Source organism: Sceloporus undulatus, chromosome 3 (assembly GCF_019175285.1).
Source record: "Sceloporus undulatus isolate JIND9_A2432 ecotype Alabama chromosome 3, SceUnd_v1.1, whole genome shotgun sequence".
Taxonomy (NCBI): domain Eukaryota; kingdom Metazoa; phylum Chordata; class Lepidosauria; order Squamata; family Phrynosomatidae; genus Sceloporus; species Sceloporus undulatus.
The window spans coordinates 180,906,364-180,921,070 of NC_056524.1; the positions used below are offsets into that span (position 1 = coordinate 180,906,364).

A 14,707-nucleotide genomic window follows, 5' to 3' on the forward strand; every position below is an offset into this window, starting at 1 on the left:
TTAAAGATGGCTGTCATGTCCACCTCTCAATCTTCCTCTTCCACAAGCTAAACACACCCAGCTTAACTGTTCGTTCCATAGCCTGTGGTTTCCGACGTTTCCATCTTGGTTGCCTTCCCCTGGATTATGTTCCAGTTTATCAGTATCCTCTTTGAACTGCAGTGACTGAAACGAGGACAGTATTCCAGGTGGCCACTATATCCCTGTTGATGCACCCTTGAAATACATTACATTGGGCCATGTAAATATTAGTTGCCTATATCCATTTTAGAATTTAATTTCCAGGAACATGATATACACTTGGCTCTTCTAACACTGATCTTTATACATGGATTCAAGCATCTACAGTTTGAATGTTCCCAAAAAGATAAATTTCAAATATCAAAACCTTGATTTTTCCATTTTTATAAGGGACACCATTTTGCTATGTCATTATATTTAATGGGACTGAGCATCCACAGGTTGTTATCCACGGGGGATCTTCGACCCAAACCCCAGCATATAACAAGGGCCCACACTGTATTTAAATAGCAAGCCATATAATAAAATTTGGAATATCCTAATCTAAATAAGTGAGAGCCAGTGTGGCGTAGTAGTTTAGTGTTAGACTACGACTCTGGAGATCCGGGTTCAATTCCCACACTGAGCATAAAAACCACTGGATGACCTTGGGAAGTCCACTTCTCAACTTCAAAGGATAGCAATGGCAACCCTGCCCTGAAGAAACTTGCCAAAAAACCCATGATAGGTTCACAGGCTTAGTAACCATAATTTTTTTAAAAAATGACTTGGAGGCAACACAACAACAACAAACAACAATCTAAAAACATTAACAATAAAAATGTTCCTTCATTCCCCCTCCCTTTTACATTTTGATATCTGTATTTCAAATTAATTGTATGTTTGAATTAAATCAGCAATTAAGAAGTCCCTCCCATCTCTGTGGCCAAAATCTGTTAGCGTAATAAGATAGGGTTGCACCTTCTGGGGTTAAACACAGGGTTGTCAAGGGAAAGCAGACAAGATCTCTCAGTTCCAAGCATCCATTTGTGCAAACTCTTAATTCCTCACTGACTAAGCATTTGTAGCCCTTTTTTACCTGCCCCAACCGCATAGTAACACAGCTCATGAACCCACAAGATTCTGGCCTGTATTTCCTATTTCCAAATAGATTATTTAATCTCCTCTTAACCAGAATGCTCAAAAGTTCTAAAAGGCCGAGGACAGTGTGGCAGAGGAAAAGAGAGAAACAGGCTCTTCAGTATTACCTTAAGTTAGCTGAAATATATGTAGAATGTAAAATTATTCATTGCTCTGTGTCAACGTTGAAATCTTGGAGGGGTAAAGACAATATTGGATAAATTAGGAATGAGTGTTGATGAGGCAAAATCATAAACAAAACAAATCAACTGGCACTGGAGATATACAACACATAATATGCAAATATCCCACTGCTTGCTTTTCCTTTCTCCTAACATACTAGAGAGCATGAAATATTTTGGAGAGGTCATACACAAAACACCTGTCCTGAGGAGGTCTTACAGAGGCAGTAGATTTACCTAATCCTTTAAATTTGCATGCTACTAGGGTATATCGAAAAGATATTGTATTAACCAATTCCAAAACTCTGAATTCTTGCATTTTTAAAGCGGTAGCTGTGCTAGTGTGTTTCAGCATTTAAGAAAGAAAAGAAAAAGGAAGATGAGGGAATTAAGCAGCATCTTTGAGACGGATTTTATTCAGTGTTCGGTGAGCTTCATAGATATCAACCCACGTCTTCAACGGCACCATTGAATTCGTGCAATGGTCTTTTCTCGTGTGAATTTTTCAGAGTCAAATACTGTGGTGTTTCTCCTGTTTTGTCTAATGTAATATAACCAGTATTTGTAGCTCATTTTCCTCATTGGACTGATCATCTGTTAGGTCAGCAGGCAGTGTTGCCTGTTTCGTCTGCTACATTAAACCCAGGATTAAACACTATTATCTCCTGTGATCAACAGGTCTGTTTTTCCACTAATCTGGGTTGGGGGAAGGGAAAAGATGCTATTTCTAAGCTAATTAATGAAGGTCGAGTTCTTCCTTCTGTTTAATCTCTGAACCATTAGTCAGAGCTAAGGTGCCTCCTCACGTTCCTTGGTAACTTTCCAGGGTTTAGGGAGCTAATCCTGGGATAAACAGATACTGAAAGGGAGATGGGTGCTGGTTCTCAATTTTATCATTTTAAAAACATTTTGAGATCGTCACACTGGTCCCCCGCTAACTATGCTTTTTAAAGTTGTATTTGTCCCCTTAGGGTCACTGCCTGGACAGGGATCAGTCTTTAAATGCTGCATGAAAGGCACAAATTTCAGAAATGGAGTTTTCCATTCATCTCGCATCATGATACAAGAAACCTAAATATGCTGCAAATCTTCCTGGTAGTTTATATGACAGAGATGTTGTTATGGAATGAAGGGGATCAGATCCTATTAGCCCTGCTGTCCACAACCCCAATGCATTACACTAAAGAAACAAATAAAAGCAACACATCAAGTAAATAAACAAACAAAAATAAACAAATAAAAGCAAATAAAAGTATTCAGTTAATAAAGCTGTCTCCAAAACTAGTCCTAATGTAATCAAAAACTGCACCTGCACACATCATCATCAGGGAGGAGTGCTCTAGGGTTTCCAATACTACCAATGATAATGCTGCTAATAAAGATGGAGTTTAGGAACCTCACAAAAACTGCCCAAAGGAAACTGAGGCTGTTACAGACTGCCAAATAAAGCTGCTTCGGGTCCTTTGGAGGTATGCTGTTTAAAGATGCATGGTCCTAAGAGTCCGAAGTCGTGCCAAAGCCAACTCCATCCTAAGCACTGGAGTACACAACTTTGGTGCAGCTTCCAGATCTTAGGATGCATGCATCATTTAAACAGCATACCTCCAAAGAGACCCGAAGCAGCTTTATTTTGCAGTCTGTAACAGGCCTGAGCATCCTCCATGCTTACAGAATGTTAATGTCTTGAGGGAGTAAAAGCAGAGAATAGCATGATCACAAGGAAATCATAGTTGCATTCCCTGCTGAAGCAGGAGTGAATGTATGTTTTCAGTCAGAACGAACAACAGGATTTTGGGGCTTATGTCACAATAATTTGTCAGTATGTAAGGTGCCACAGCATTCTATAATAAAAGAGGGATTTGTAAAAAGGCAACCTAATTTCAAGCGAATAAAATTGTCTGTAAATTCTAAAATGGCTTCCTTAAAAGAAGAGACAATTTTCAGAATTTTTATCACTGTGTTCTGTTCACAGCAGAAGAATTCTAGAAATAATGTAATATCATCACCTCATGAGCCCTTGTGGGCTGGGAATGCTACAGAAATAACAAAATAATGAAATACTAAGATTGTGGTATGCAAATGTACAATTTCTCCCTCGTGCATACATTTGTAACCAGTTCCGAACCGAGGAAAAGGCAGAATACCAACAACAACCAGAGAAAGAGAGAGAGGGAGTAATGGAAAATGTGTGCAATTATGGTAACCGACATTTAAAACACAGAGCAAGGATTGCCTCGTAAATGACTTTACTATTATACCCCAGAGGTTTAGTGATTTAGATTGAAGTTGCTTTGTCAGAGGACTGCGAAGTAGGAGGTTATGAAGTAACAGGACTTCAAGGACCTCCTGATAAACAGAATTTAATGCTGTGAGAATTCTCTTTTAGCAGGATTTCCCCAAAGATATATTAGTACAGTTTCTTACTGCATAAATTATGTCAAGAAAACTTAATTTTAGCAGATGTATTAGCAGTGTTATAAGAAATGTATAAAAATCCTCTGATTATGAAAGCCATGCCTACCTTCCTCAAAGAATATGCAGTACAAATGGCAGTGGCAAATGCTATCTCTTAAGAATAATATTATAAGGATTTTAGTAGCAGCATTAAGGTCTTAATGTAATTAATCTACAGCAATGAATATGTTACCAATTAAAAGTCGTATCTGCAGACCCCCCTTTGGTAAACTTCCCAGTGATGGCAATGTGAGTTTTGAGCAAGGAACAAGGTCCGTGAGATGGGACTTTTCCATATTTCTTTTAAATTAGCAAATTCTATTAACAATGATGATCCTAGGAACATGTAATAGCATCGAAGGGGCCAAATACAGATTCCAGACCTGAAGTCATTGGAAATTTGTTTAATAAAAACAATGGGAATTAGTTGGCAATAAATGAGATCTTATGTGAATGGCCTAAGCCTTGTCTGTCCAGAGACCTCTGGTGCCAAACAAACTACACAATCCCAGGATTCCCATAGATGGAACTATGACAGTTAAAGCAGTGTCAAATGTATTACTTCTGCAGTATGGCAGCAGCCTCAGTGAATTATACTGGAGAGATAGTAACTTGCCCTGTTGCTGAGTCCTAAACAGAGTAGACCCATTCATCAATAGTGTGTCTCACTATTCACAAAATTCACTGAATAGGTCTACCCGCAGGGACTAGTCAACAGGCTGCTTGAAAATATGGCACAATCATAATCATACTGAATTATGGAGCCTAGATCAAATTGTAAATTCCCTAAGTAACTATTCTTTCTTCTCCCTGCATTTGAATCATTTTTGTGCATCAAGGGGCTGGGATTAAATTAAAAAGAAGCCAGATGTACTTGTAACTAAAGTAGCTTGATTCTTGACAGGCTTTTCACATTACACATTTATAGCAATTAGATTCCACTTCAGCTGCCTTGGTAAAATCCTATGGAATCTTGGTGTTTGAAATAGGTAGAAAACATTTAGAATTCTCAGACAGAGAACTCCGTACATTTCCAAACTACAAACCCCAGATTCCAGAAGGTGTAGCCTATGCAGTTAAGTGGAATAATAGTGCTAAACTGTATGGTGTGAAAGCCCAAGGACACAGAATCATGGCAGCCCCATATCAGTACATAATTCACCAGAAAGTTTTGGGCATTAATCTATAGCTGGCGTGTTCCAATTGACACATCAGCTGATTATGAATAGATACTTTGCCTTGTGCTAAATCCACCTGTAACAGGTGTACAGGCATTGATTTCAGAATCATCCATTGTTTGTTTATATTATTGTTATAAAACAAATAAAATATACCTTTCCAGATTAATGTGGCTGTGGCTGTAGCAATCCCACAAAACTAGTGACCTACTAATGCAGAAATATTTAGGACATCATAACTAAGCCTAACTCTGGATTGACAGGAATCACCAGGCTGCAATCTGTAGTTTATGTTGCAATACAGTTAAGTAGTTTCCTTAGAAATGACATAAAACTTATAAAACAATAAAAGGCTAATTGTGGCATAGGATACAAAATGTGTTAGCATTAACCTGCAAAATGAGGAAACCATGATTTAGGTTTTTGGTGAGGAGGTGTGTGTGTGTGTGTAGATGTATACAAATGATATAACTTTATACAGTATTGTTATACATACTATAATATTATTATACATACTATTACAATTTGGTTTATAGGAACGGTTTTCCAGATGCAGTTGTGCATAAATTTGGTTATTCATGGCATGTCCCTTGCTAAATCTTAATGTTAACAAATGTTTTGCTTTCTTCTTGTTGCTTGAGATTGTATTAGGAAAACTCAACACTTGAGTCAAGAATATTTTCTCTTCGCTTTCTAGTCTCTCACCATATATTCTCATCCATATAAAACATATATGGGTTTTCTCTTGGTTTTAACAGTTCAAGAAAGAAGATGAACCAGGGCAAAAGAGGCATTTACATGACAAATGGCTGCATTTGGTTTGCAGGTTACAAGTAGTGTAGGCCTAGTGTACATCCTGGCTGGCTTTCACACACTGAGGATTCAATCAGTTTATCCTTCCACTTCCTATGTATCTGACTGCATGGTTATTGTCAAAGCCGATACAAGTCAGGTGAGACATTTGTTATTCAAATTTGGTTGTTGGGGTGCATCTACACTGAAGAAGTAATATTAACATCACTTAAGTGCTGTAGCTCCATTCTATAAAACCCTGGGATTGTAGTTTTACAAGGTTTTTATCCTTCTCTGCCAAAACATCTTGGTGCCTCACAAAACTACAAATCCCAGGATTCTGTAGATGGAGACGTGGCAATTAAACTGGTGTCACACTGCATTATTTTTACAATATAGATGCACCCTAGGTCAATGTAGTGTTCATATGACAATTCACATTACAAATAGTTCAAGCAATGTTATTTTAAATGAAAAAGGTGTGAACTGTCTTTATCCCTTTGTATTTAAGTAGTGTAAACTAGTGGTGCACAGCATGAAAGATAAAAATGCTAAAGCTATATAGAAATTTACATTTTTAATTTAAATCCAGTCACATAATAGGATGATTTGCATGGGATTAACTTCACTGACATGTTTGGCCTATTTCCTTGAAATCATGTGAAAATCAGTATACAGCCTGATCAAGGCTTCAACTCTGTCATATCAGCCTCAGCAGTTGTACTGTTAAGCTTATCTCACGGCACTTGGGAGAACGGAATGAACGGGGGGGGGGGGAGAGAACGCTGCCGATGCCACTGGGAGTCCCCAAGCTGTTCCCAGCGTTCCATGGCAGCCAGTTTTGAAGGACGATTTTGAGCCATTCTTCAAAATTGGCTGCCAGAACAGCGGGGAATGGCTGGGAATGGCTTAGGGACCCAGCAGCATGGTGGCATTCTCCCATGCAGTAACACGTTCCCCCATTCCATTCCCATCCCCCAAGTGCCGTGCAATAAGCTTATGTATTTCACTGCACCATCATATTTCACTGTCATTAGTACATTATTTTAGTGACTTGAAATTTGTGTGTGACTTTGTGATTGGAAAACTTGTATGGACACCATGCTGGAGACAAGTTAAAAGAACTCAAACCTGAACCCAATAAGCTGACACTAAAGGAGCATTTAAATCCAAAACTGGATCAATTATTATGATATAAACCCATTGCTTCTCATTTTTCCTCTTTATAATCACAAAGAGGTATGATACTATCAAGACAGAGACGGTATTGGTAATATGACACCAAAGAAGACTGAACCACATTAGTTGTGCTATAATAATAATAATAACATAAATAATAATAATAATTTATTTCTATACCGCCCTTAAAAATCAGGGGTGTACAACAAAAATCCATACAATTAAACATATTAAAATACATTAAACATTGCAATAAAACAAGCAAACTCATGCCAGCTCAACCAGCTGAGACGAGGGGTGAGAAATATACCGGGGGATAGAGTCAGGGGTAAGCCCGCTCGAAAAGATGGTTTTCACCCTTCTTAAATTGGGCCAGGGAGGTGGCGAGCGGAGCTCAACGGGCAGTGAGTTCCAGAGGTTGGGGGCCAGTGTGGTAAAGGCCCCCTGGTGGTAGTAACAAGTCAGCCTTTGGAACTCTATAATGCTGCCCAGTTGATTGAGTGTGCGGGGGCGGATTGTACGGAGAGAGGCTGTCCTCCAGGTACCCTGGGCCCAAGCCATTAGGGTTATAGGAATAACAACCTTGTATTGCGCCCAGAAGCGAATAGGCAGCCAATGAAGGTCTTTAAGCACAGTGTGTATATGACTGGCCCTGGAAGTACCAGTGACCAGTCGTGCTGCCATATTGGCACTAGTTGCAGCTTCCGGGTATGGTACAAGGGTTGCCCCCATGTTGAGGCTTACAGAAATCCAATCGAGAGGTTACCAGAGTGTGTTACTACAGTTTCAAGGTCCCTCCGGTCCAGGTAGGGACGCAGTGGCGTATCACCCGAAGCTGATAGAGGTGCTCTTGACCGTCGCATCCACCTGAGAAGTAAGATGGAGCGACGAGTCAATAAGCACCCCCAGACTGCGTACTGAGTCCTTCACAGGAGCTGATCCCGTTCAGGACAGGTGGAACCACCGCCATCCCGGCCGGGAACCTATACGAGTACTTCCGTTTTCTCTGGATTCAGGCTGAGTCTGTTTCCTCATCCAGCCCATTACGATTCTAGACAGGCCACGAGGAGAGATGCCATCCCTGGTCACTGCATTAGTCGGAGACATAGAGAAAATTATTTGGGTGTCATCAGCGTACTGATAACCCTGCGCCCCATGATCCGGATGATCTCTCCCAGCGGTTTCATGTAAATGTTGAAAAGCATGGGAGACAGAATGGCTCCTTGAGGGACCCAGATGTAAGGGCCCTCTTATCGGAGCGCAACGTCCCCCAGCTGCACCATCTGGAACCTCCCAGAAAGGTAGGATCGGAACCATGGAGCGCAGTGCCCCCGATTCCCACCCCTGCCAGGCGCTCCAGAAGGATACCATGGTTCTATGGTATCAGAAAGCCGCTGAGATGTCCAAGACACTAACGGGACACAGCTATCCCTGTCCATGCCCAGACAGAATCATCGACCAGGACCAAGGTAGTCCCTTAATCCATTGAAATAAAGAGTTCACATTCATAACAAGTAATAATCTTTGGGAGTGTGTTGCATCTTCTCTGCCTACAACCTCTAGGGCTATGAGAAGGTGAGTTCAAGATTTACCCATAGTTAGAACAAACTATGGATGTTTTGCTGTTAACATTTACATCAATTTTCTTACATAAAGCATTGAAATTTGCTAATATCTGTAATAGTTAAGGTAGCTTGATTCATTGCCCTCCTCCATTCCCTCACCCTCAATTTGCTCTAGAAGGAATAGCCCAGTGATGTTCATGGACAGTGCTCCTTTGGTTTAAAGTCAATGTACATCCATACTCCAGATACAGAATGCCTTTACTTATCCCTCAAACCCAGGAAAGATTACTTAACCTTTTTTACATCTGGTATATTAAATAGTTTTCTTTGTATGAGCAACCCAGCCAACTACCTATGTCCAGAGGAAAAACAACCTCTTTCTGAGGAGGCACCAGGTTGTCTTCATATTTAGATGTAGAGGTGACATTAAGAGCCTGCTAGCCAGCTCTGGGATACCATTGCGGGAACGACAATAAACATGCTACACGGTCAGCTGCCAGCAACTGGGGCCAACTTTGCAAGACTTTAGCACTATCTGTTCCATAGCGCTTACTTCTTCTTGGAGCTGTAAAAACAACTCAAAAAGCATTGACATTCCTCTAGCCTAGTCATCTCCTTGAACGAGACCATCTTTCACATCACCAGGGTTGACTGTAAAGACACTTCCCACTGCTTCCAGTCGTAATTTTTGTTTTATAATACTCCTTGGCAAATTGTGGGTTGTTTCTCCAGGTATTTCTCAACATCGTCTTTATTTAGTTCGCCCATTTTTCTTGGCTCCTCCTTGGCAGCTTTCTCCCGCTTTTTCTTTATGCTGCATCACTGTAAAGTAGCAGCAACTGTGCAGCCAAAAAGTCTTCCTTTGCTTTTTTGAGAAAAAAGGCAAGTTGATTTACTTCTAATGGGGAAATGGTAAGTTGTACAATCCTGTATCTCCCATAGGCAAGATCGGTAGAGTTGCTCTGTGGCTTTCCAGCCTTCTAAAACACCTTGAAGTATGACAGCAGTCCACTGGCTTAGCGTCTTCTTAGCGAAAGATCCAGCAGACTGCTAATTAAAGATATGTCAGGACACTAAACCCTTGAGCACTCTTAGCTCATAAATCCAAAGGGAGGTATTTCTAGCGTGATAAATTAACCTAACGATACCTCCATTGTGCAACATTTTTAAAAAATGCAAACCAGAGTGTACTACATATAGTCTCCCTTTTTGATATGTTCTTTTTCTTATCATTTATTAACATGCAGAAGCTCTGTTGACGATGCAATGTGGGCAATTCTTAAGCTCTTCTTTCCCCATAGGTGTGTAGATAAGTCCTTCATATGCAGCACGTGCTTCCCATGCACATGCTCAGACTACCTTCCGTATAAAATTGATATGTATATCACGGAGGCGCAAAACGATCTGGGAAACCATCACAATGTTTGGAAATGATCTCTGATTGTGTCATCCCATGGTTATTGAAGCTTTTAATTTCTTTTAATCCAATCATTAATATTATATTTAGTTTGATTATGTCTTAATAATATACAGTAATGGTTTGTGGTGGAGAGGTTTCTAGATAATCTAATAAGCCATACTGAGTCTGCTTTGGGGAAGAGGTGGGAAGTAAATCAAAAAAAACCATAGCTAATTGTGTGTGTGTGTGTGTGTGTGTGTGTATTAGTATAAACATATGAAAAGACCATGAACTGAAACATCTATGTAGGGATGAATCTGTTACACACAGTCTGCATCTACACTGCAGAATAATGCAATTTTGGTACTGCTTTAACTGCCATGGCTCAATGCTATGGAATTCTGAGATTTGTAGTTCTGTTAACTATTTAGCTTCACTGTCAGAGAGCTAATACCACAACAATTTACAAATCCCAGAATTCCATAGGACTGTAAAGCAGGGCGAACTACATTAATTTTGCAGTGGGACACCAGCCACAGGGAGCCTTAGCATCTCTGAACAGTTAATAAAATGCCTGAGATAGTATTACTAGACACCCATTCATTCAGATTAAGATTTAGGCCATTATCAGCTGAGGCTTGAACTGGGGGACTTCAGCACTGGGCGGTCGAATTAACGTTATTCGCTCAATACGCTCATACCATCATTCGAATGGCCCAATCGAACGCACGTGAATGCGCGAGATGCCAAACTGAATGCGTACTGGATCCTCTTTTTTGTGAGCGTGTTGCCAGTGCACTGAAAAGTGGATTGGCAATATCCTGGTTGGGCTCGTTTCGATCTCAGTGCGAATGGCTCTGGTGTGACCACCCTGTCCTGAATTCCATCGCAAGACCCCCAGATTCCTATTTAATAACTTCCGGTGGTCTTTCCTCTTGCCGGTTCCAGGGAAGCGGGGGTGGCGGTTCCAGCAGGCTGCGCTCCCTCTTCAGCCTCTCGGCTTGGGAGCCAGCATAAGCTGCATCCAGGGAAGCGGGTGGGCGGTGTCCAGCGCTCCCTCTTCAGCTCTCGGCTTGGGAGCCAGCATAAGCTGCATCCAGGAAGCGGGGGTGGCGTTCCAGCGGCTCCCTCTTCAGCCTCTCGGCTTGGGAGCCAGCATAAGCTGCATCCCAAGAAGGCAAGAGCGGCGGGGGGGCCCGCTGGAATCGTGGTTCCGACAGCCTCCTCCTCCTCCTCCCGCTTGGGAGCCATATCTAGGGTGCATCCAAGAAGGCAAGAGGCCGGGGGCCGCTGGAACGGCGTGCGATCGCCGCGATTCTAGTGGCCCCGCGCCTCTTGCCTTCTTGGGATGCAGCTTATGCCGGCTCCCAAGCCGCGAGTCGGAAGAGGGGCCGCTGGAACCGCACCCCCGCTTCCCTGGATGCAGCTTATGGGCGGCTCCCAAGCTGCGAGGCAGGGAGGAAAAATGCATCCCATTAGATGGCCATCCAGCTCTTTGAACAGCGCTGGAACTGTGCTCCCCCCCCCCCAGAATACATATTCATCACTCCCACAACACACACACGTACAACCGGGCATTGCTAATTTGTTGCAGGGAAGGTCATGGTAACGTTAAACCAAGCAGGAATGTAGAGAGAAAACAGAGAGGAATGTACAGAGGTCCAGTTGTATCGCGATTGTTCATGTGTCATGAGCTGGCTCTCCAGCTGTTTACCGGGCTTCATGAGGGACCTCCCCTTTCACCCCGGAAGCGTTTAGGTCGCAACCCAGCAGGGCACCACTAGCGCATGTGCGAGGGGGCCGACACGAATCGCCCAATCCTCATGTTGAGCGCCGGTTGACTATGCATTCTGCACTGTAATCACTTCGCGCGAAGCGTGTTGGCCAATTTAAAATCCTGCCAATTCGTAGAGGGTCCCAGGTATGGATAGTATTGAGCGAAATAAGTTAATTCGAACCGCCCAGTTGCTGAAGTCCCCAGTTCAAGCCTCATCTGATAATGGCCTTAGTCATGCTTAACATAGAGCCACTGAAATCAATGGGAAGGATGGCAGTCATGCTTAACTGTCCCAATGGTTTCAGTGTGTGAACTTGAAGCATGAAATTTCTCCATTCATCCCATTAACCTTAGTAAAACTTAGGTTTTACTTTGCATGAACCAAAGATAGGAATGTGTGATCTCTCCAACTTTGCTCGACTGCAAGCACCAAAGGCCAAGCCAACATAACCAATGGTAGGAGTGCTGGGAGTTGCAGTCTAACAGTAGCTGGAGGGCCACATAATTCCAGCTTGGGTGAACGGATTTATAGATTTGTTTCAAGTAAAGGTAGAATGTCCAGTTTCTGTGTCTTATATGATTTGTTTCAAGTAAAGGTACGAATGTCCAGTTTCTGTTTCTGGTTGTGAAAGCTGGAAGTGAAGAAAGTTGACAGGGGAAAAGAATCAACTCATTTGAAATATGATGCTGAAGGAGTTCTACAGATACCGTAGACTTCCAAAAAAGACAAATAAATGGATTTTAGAGCAAATAAACCCTGAACTCTCCCTAGAAGGCAAAATGACTAAACTGAGACTATTGTAATTGGGATGTATCATAAGAGGACATGTCTCATTGGAAAAGATGATAGTACTTAGGTGGCAATAGGAAAAGAGGGAGATGGTACTACAGGTGGATGGGTGCAGTCAAGGAAGGCTGAGTCTGCAAGATCGTAATAGAGCTATTAATAGAGCAATATTAATAACAGGATGTCTTGGAGGTCTGTCATTCATGGCTAAGGTGTGCAATAGTTTTAATTTCAATTTAATTTCAATTTAATTGGGGACTTCAGGCATAGGTGAGAGTGTTGAAGCCCATGGCATATATGTTGGCCTTTTTAGATCCTTGTTGATCCCCAATCAACCCTGGTCCCTCTAGATTTTTTAGAGGGGAGGCAATTGTTTTTTCAGCTGAAAAATTACTCTGTGTTATGTGTTTTTTATTTCAAATAATCTTCCACTCAACAGCATTAAATTGCTGCCAAAACCACTGAGATGTGTCACAGAACATCACTTGCAGGTAACTGACAATGGCAGTGTGCCCTGCTGAGGGTCAGGAAGACCTGAAAATGGCACATTAAGCATGACCTCCCCTTTATTAAAATGAATTTCTGAATATTTCCTTACCTTTACATTCAATTATTATATTGCAGAGCTTGGAAAAAGTTACTTGCAGAAACTAAAACACTCCAAATCAGTCAGCCAATTTGCCTGCTGGCCTCACTGTAGCTCTCAACCAGTGTGTGTGTGTGGGGGGGGGGGGTGTCCTACTGGACCTACTTAGAACCGATTTGCTGAGAAATGATGTTCTTGATTAATTTTAATCCTATAGATTTCAACATGTCTGTATTTATATGTGTCTTGGTCACATGTCAACTTATGGTAACTCCATGAATTTCATAGGGTATCTTAGGCAAGAAATATTTAGAAGCTCCTTCATCTGAAATATAGCCTACAGCATCTGGTATTTGTTGGTGATCTCCCATCCAAGTACCTACCAGAGCTGACCCTACTTAGCTTCCAAGATCAGAGGAAATTTGATGCCTTTAGATTACTTAGGTGGCCTGAGTACACCCATTAAATTAACTGCTGAGTGGTGTGGAAAAAAATCATGCAAATCCTATTGATTCGATGGGTCCACTCTAACCATACCTGAAATGCTATCTTGTGATTAAGAGTTCCTGCACGGCAAGGGGTTGGACTGGATGGCCCTTGTGGTCTCTTCCAACTCTGTGATTCTAAGGTATAGTATTGACCTGATCAATAGACAGAAATGCTAATCCTCTTTTTGAACTATCCGGTATGTTGTACACACCCAAATTTTCCTTAACATAATATCAAATGAAAAATGTATTATTTTTATTATAGTTTCATTTCAAGTATTGTTTGCCATTGTGAAAAATGATTGTATAAGAAGAATGAATAAGCCTTCTTACTTATAGCCAAGACAGAGTCCATCAATTTGTGTTAGGAGGCATTTTACATTTTTACTGTAAAATATTTAATACGCCCTCAGTGTCCAGGGGAATTTAAAGAAGCATTACTTTAATCATACCACAGTAAATGTCCTTTTTACAATTCTCATATCATGTGTGTAGTGCCAGTTACATGGGAATATCTATCCCAATAAGGTCAGCCTTCCATATCCACAGATTTTGCATCCATGGCTTGAAATTTTAAAGAAATCCAAAAAGCAAATCTTGATTTTGCCTTTTTATAAGAAACACCATTTTACTATTCCATTGTATATAATGGGACTTGAGCATCTACAGATTGTTCCCAGTCATTAATATATTTACAATATTTCACTACTGCTCTAGTACCATAAATAGTTCATAGGACAGTTTACACTAATAAAAGAGACCAATTAAATAATTACAATATTTTAAAAGTACAATAATAACCAAGTATTAAAAACAGGGCTGAAGAATAGACATCAATGACTGACTGATAGATACATAGATTAAAATAAGTATCAGGAGTGAAGAAATATTTTATGAATATGTTATTATAAATGCACAATAGACATTAAACTGTTTACATGTCAGCACAAAAGGAAAAGCTAGTCCATTAATCAGAATATTCTCAGGTATAGATATATAGTATAGACGATCAAATACTCTCGGATTGCATAAATATTTATGGACTAGGTACATTTTTTCCCCACACTGTTGATGTTTCATAGTGGTTTTGACATAGTTGCAATGAGTTATTTTTAATATATATGACATTGTTTTCTTTTGACGCTTTCAGTTACTACAGCAAACACAACTATTTATGGAA

General features: G+C 40.9%; 1 protein-coding gene across 1 annotated transcript in view; it reads right to left on the minus strand.

Annotated features, from left to right (window-relative positions):
- Window positions 1–9,258, minus strand: part of PDE6C (phosphodiesterase 6C) — a 108,524-nt gene extending 99,266 nt beyond the window's left edge. Inside the window, 10 exon segments of the mRNA XM_042458456.1 lie at window positions 8,785–8,808; window positions 8,810–8,840; window positions 8,842–8,920; window positions 8,923–8,963; window positions 8,965–9,025; window positions 9,028–9,078; window positions 9,081–9,115; window positions 9,117–9,184; window positions 9,186–9,215; window positions 9,217–9,258. Of these exon segments, the coding sequence (XP_042314390.1) occupies window positions 8,785–8,808; window positions 8,810–8,840; window positions 8,842–8,920; window positions 8,923–8,963; window positions 8,965–9,025; window positions 9,028–9,078; window positions 9,081–9,115; window positions 9,117–9,184; window positions 9,186–9,215; window positions 9,217–9,258 (462 nt within the window).
- Between the last annotated feature and the right edge of the window lie 5,449 nt (window positions 9,259–14,707).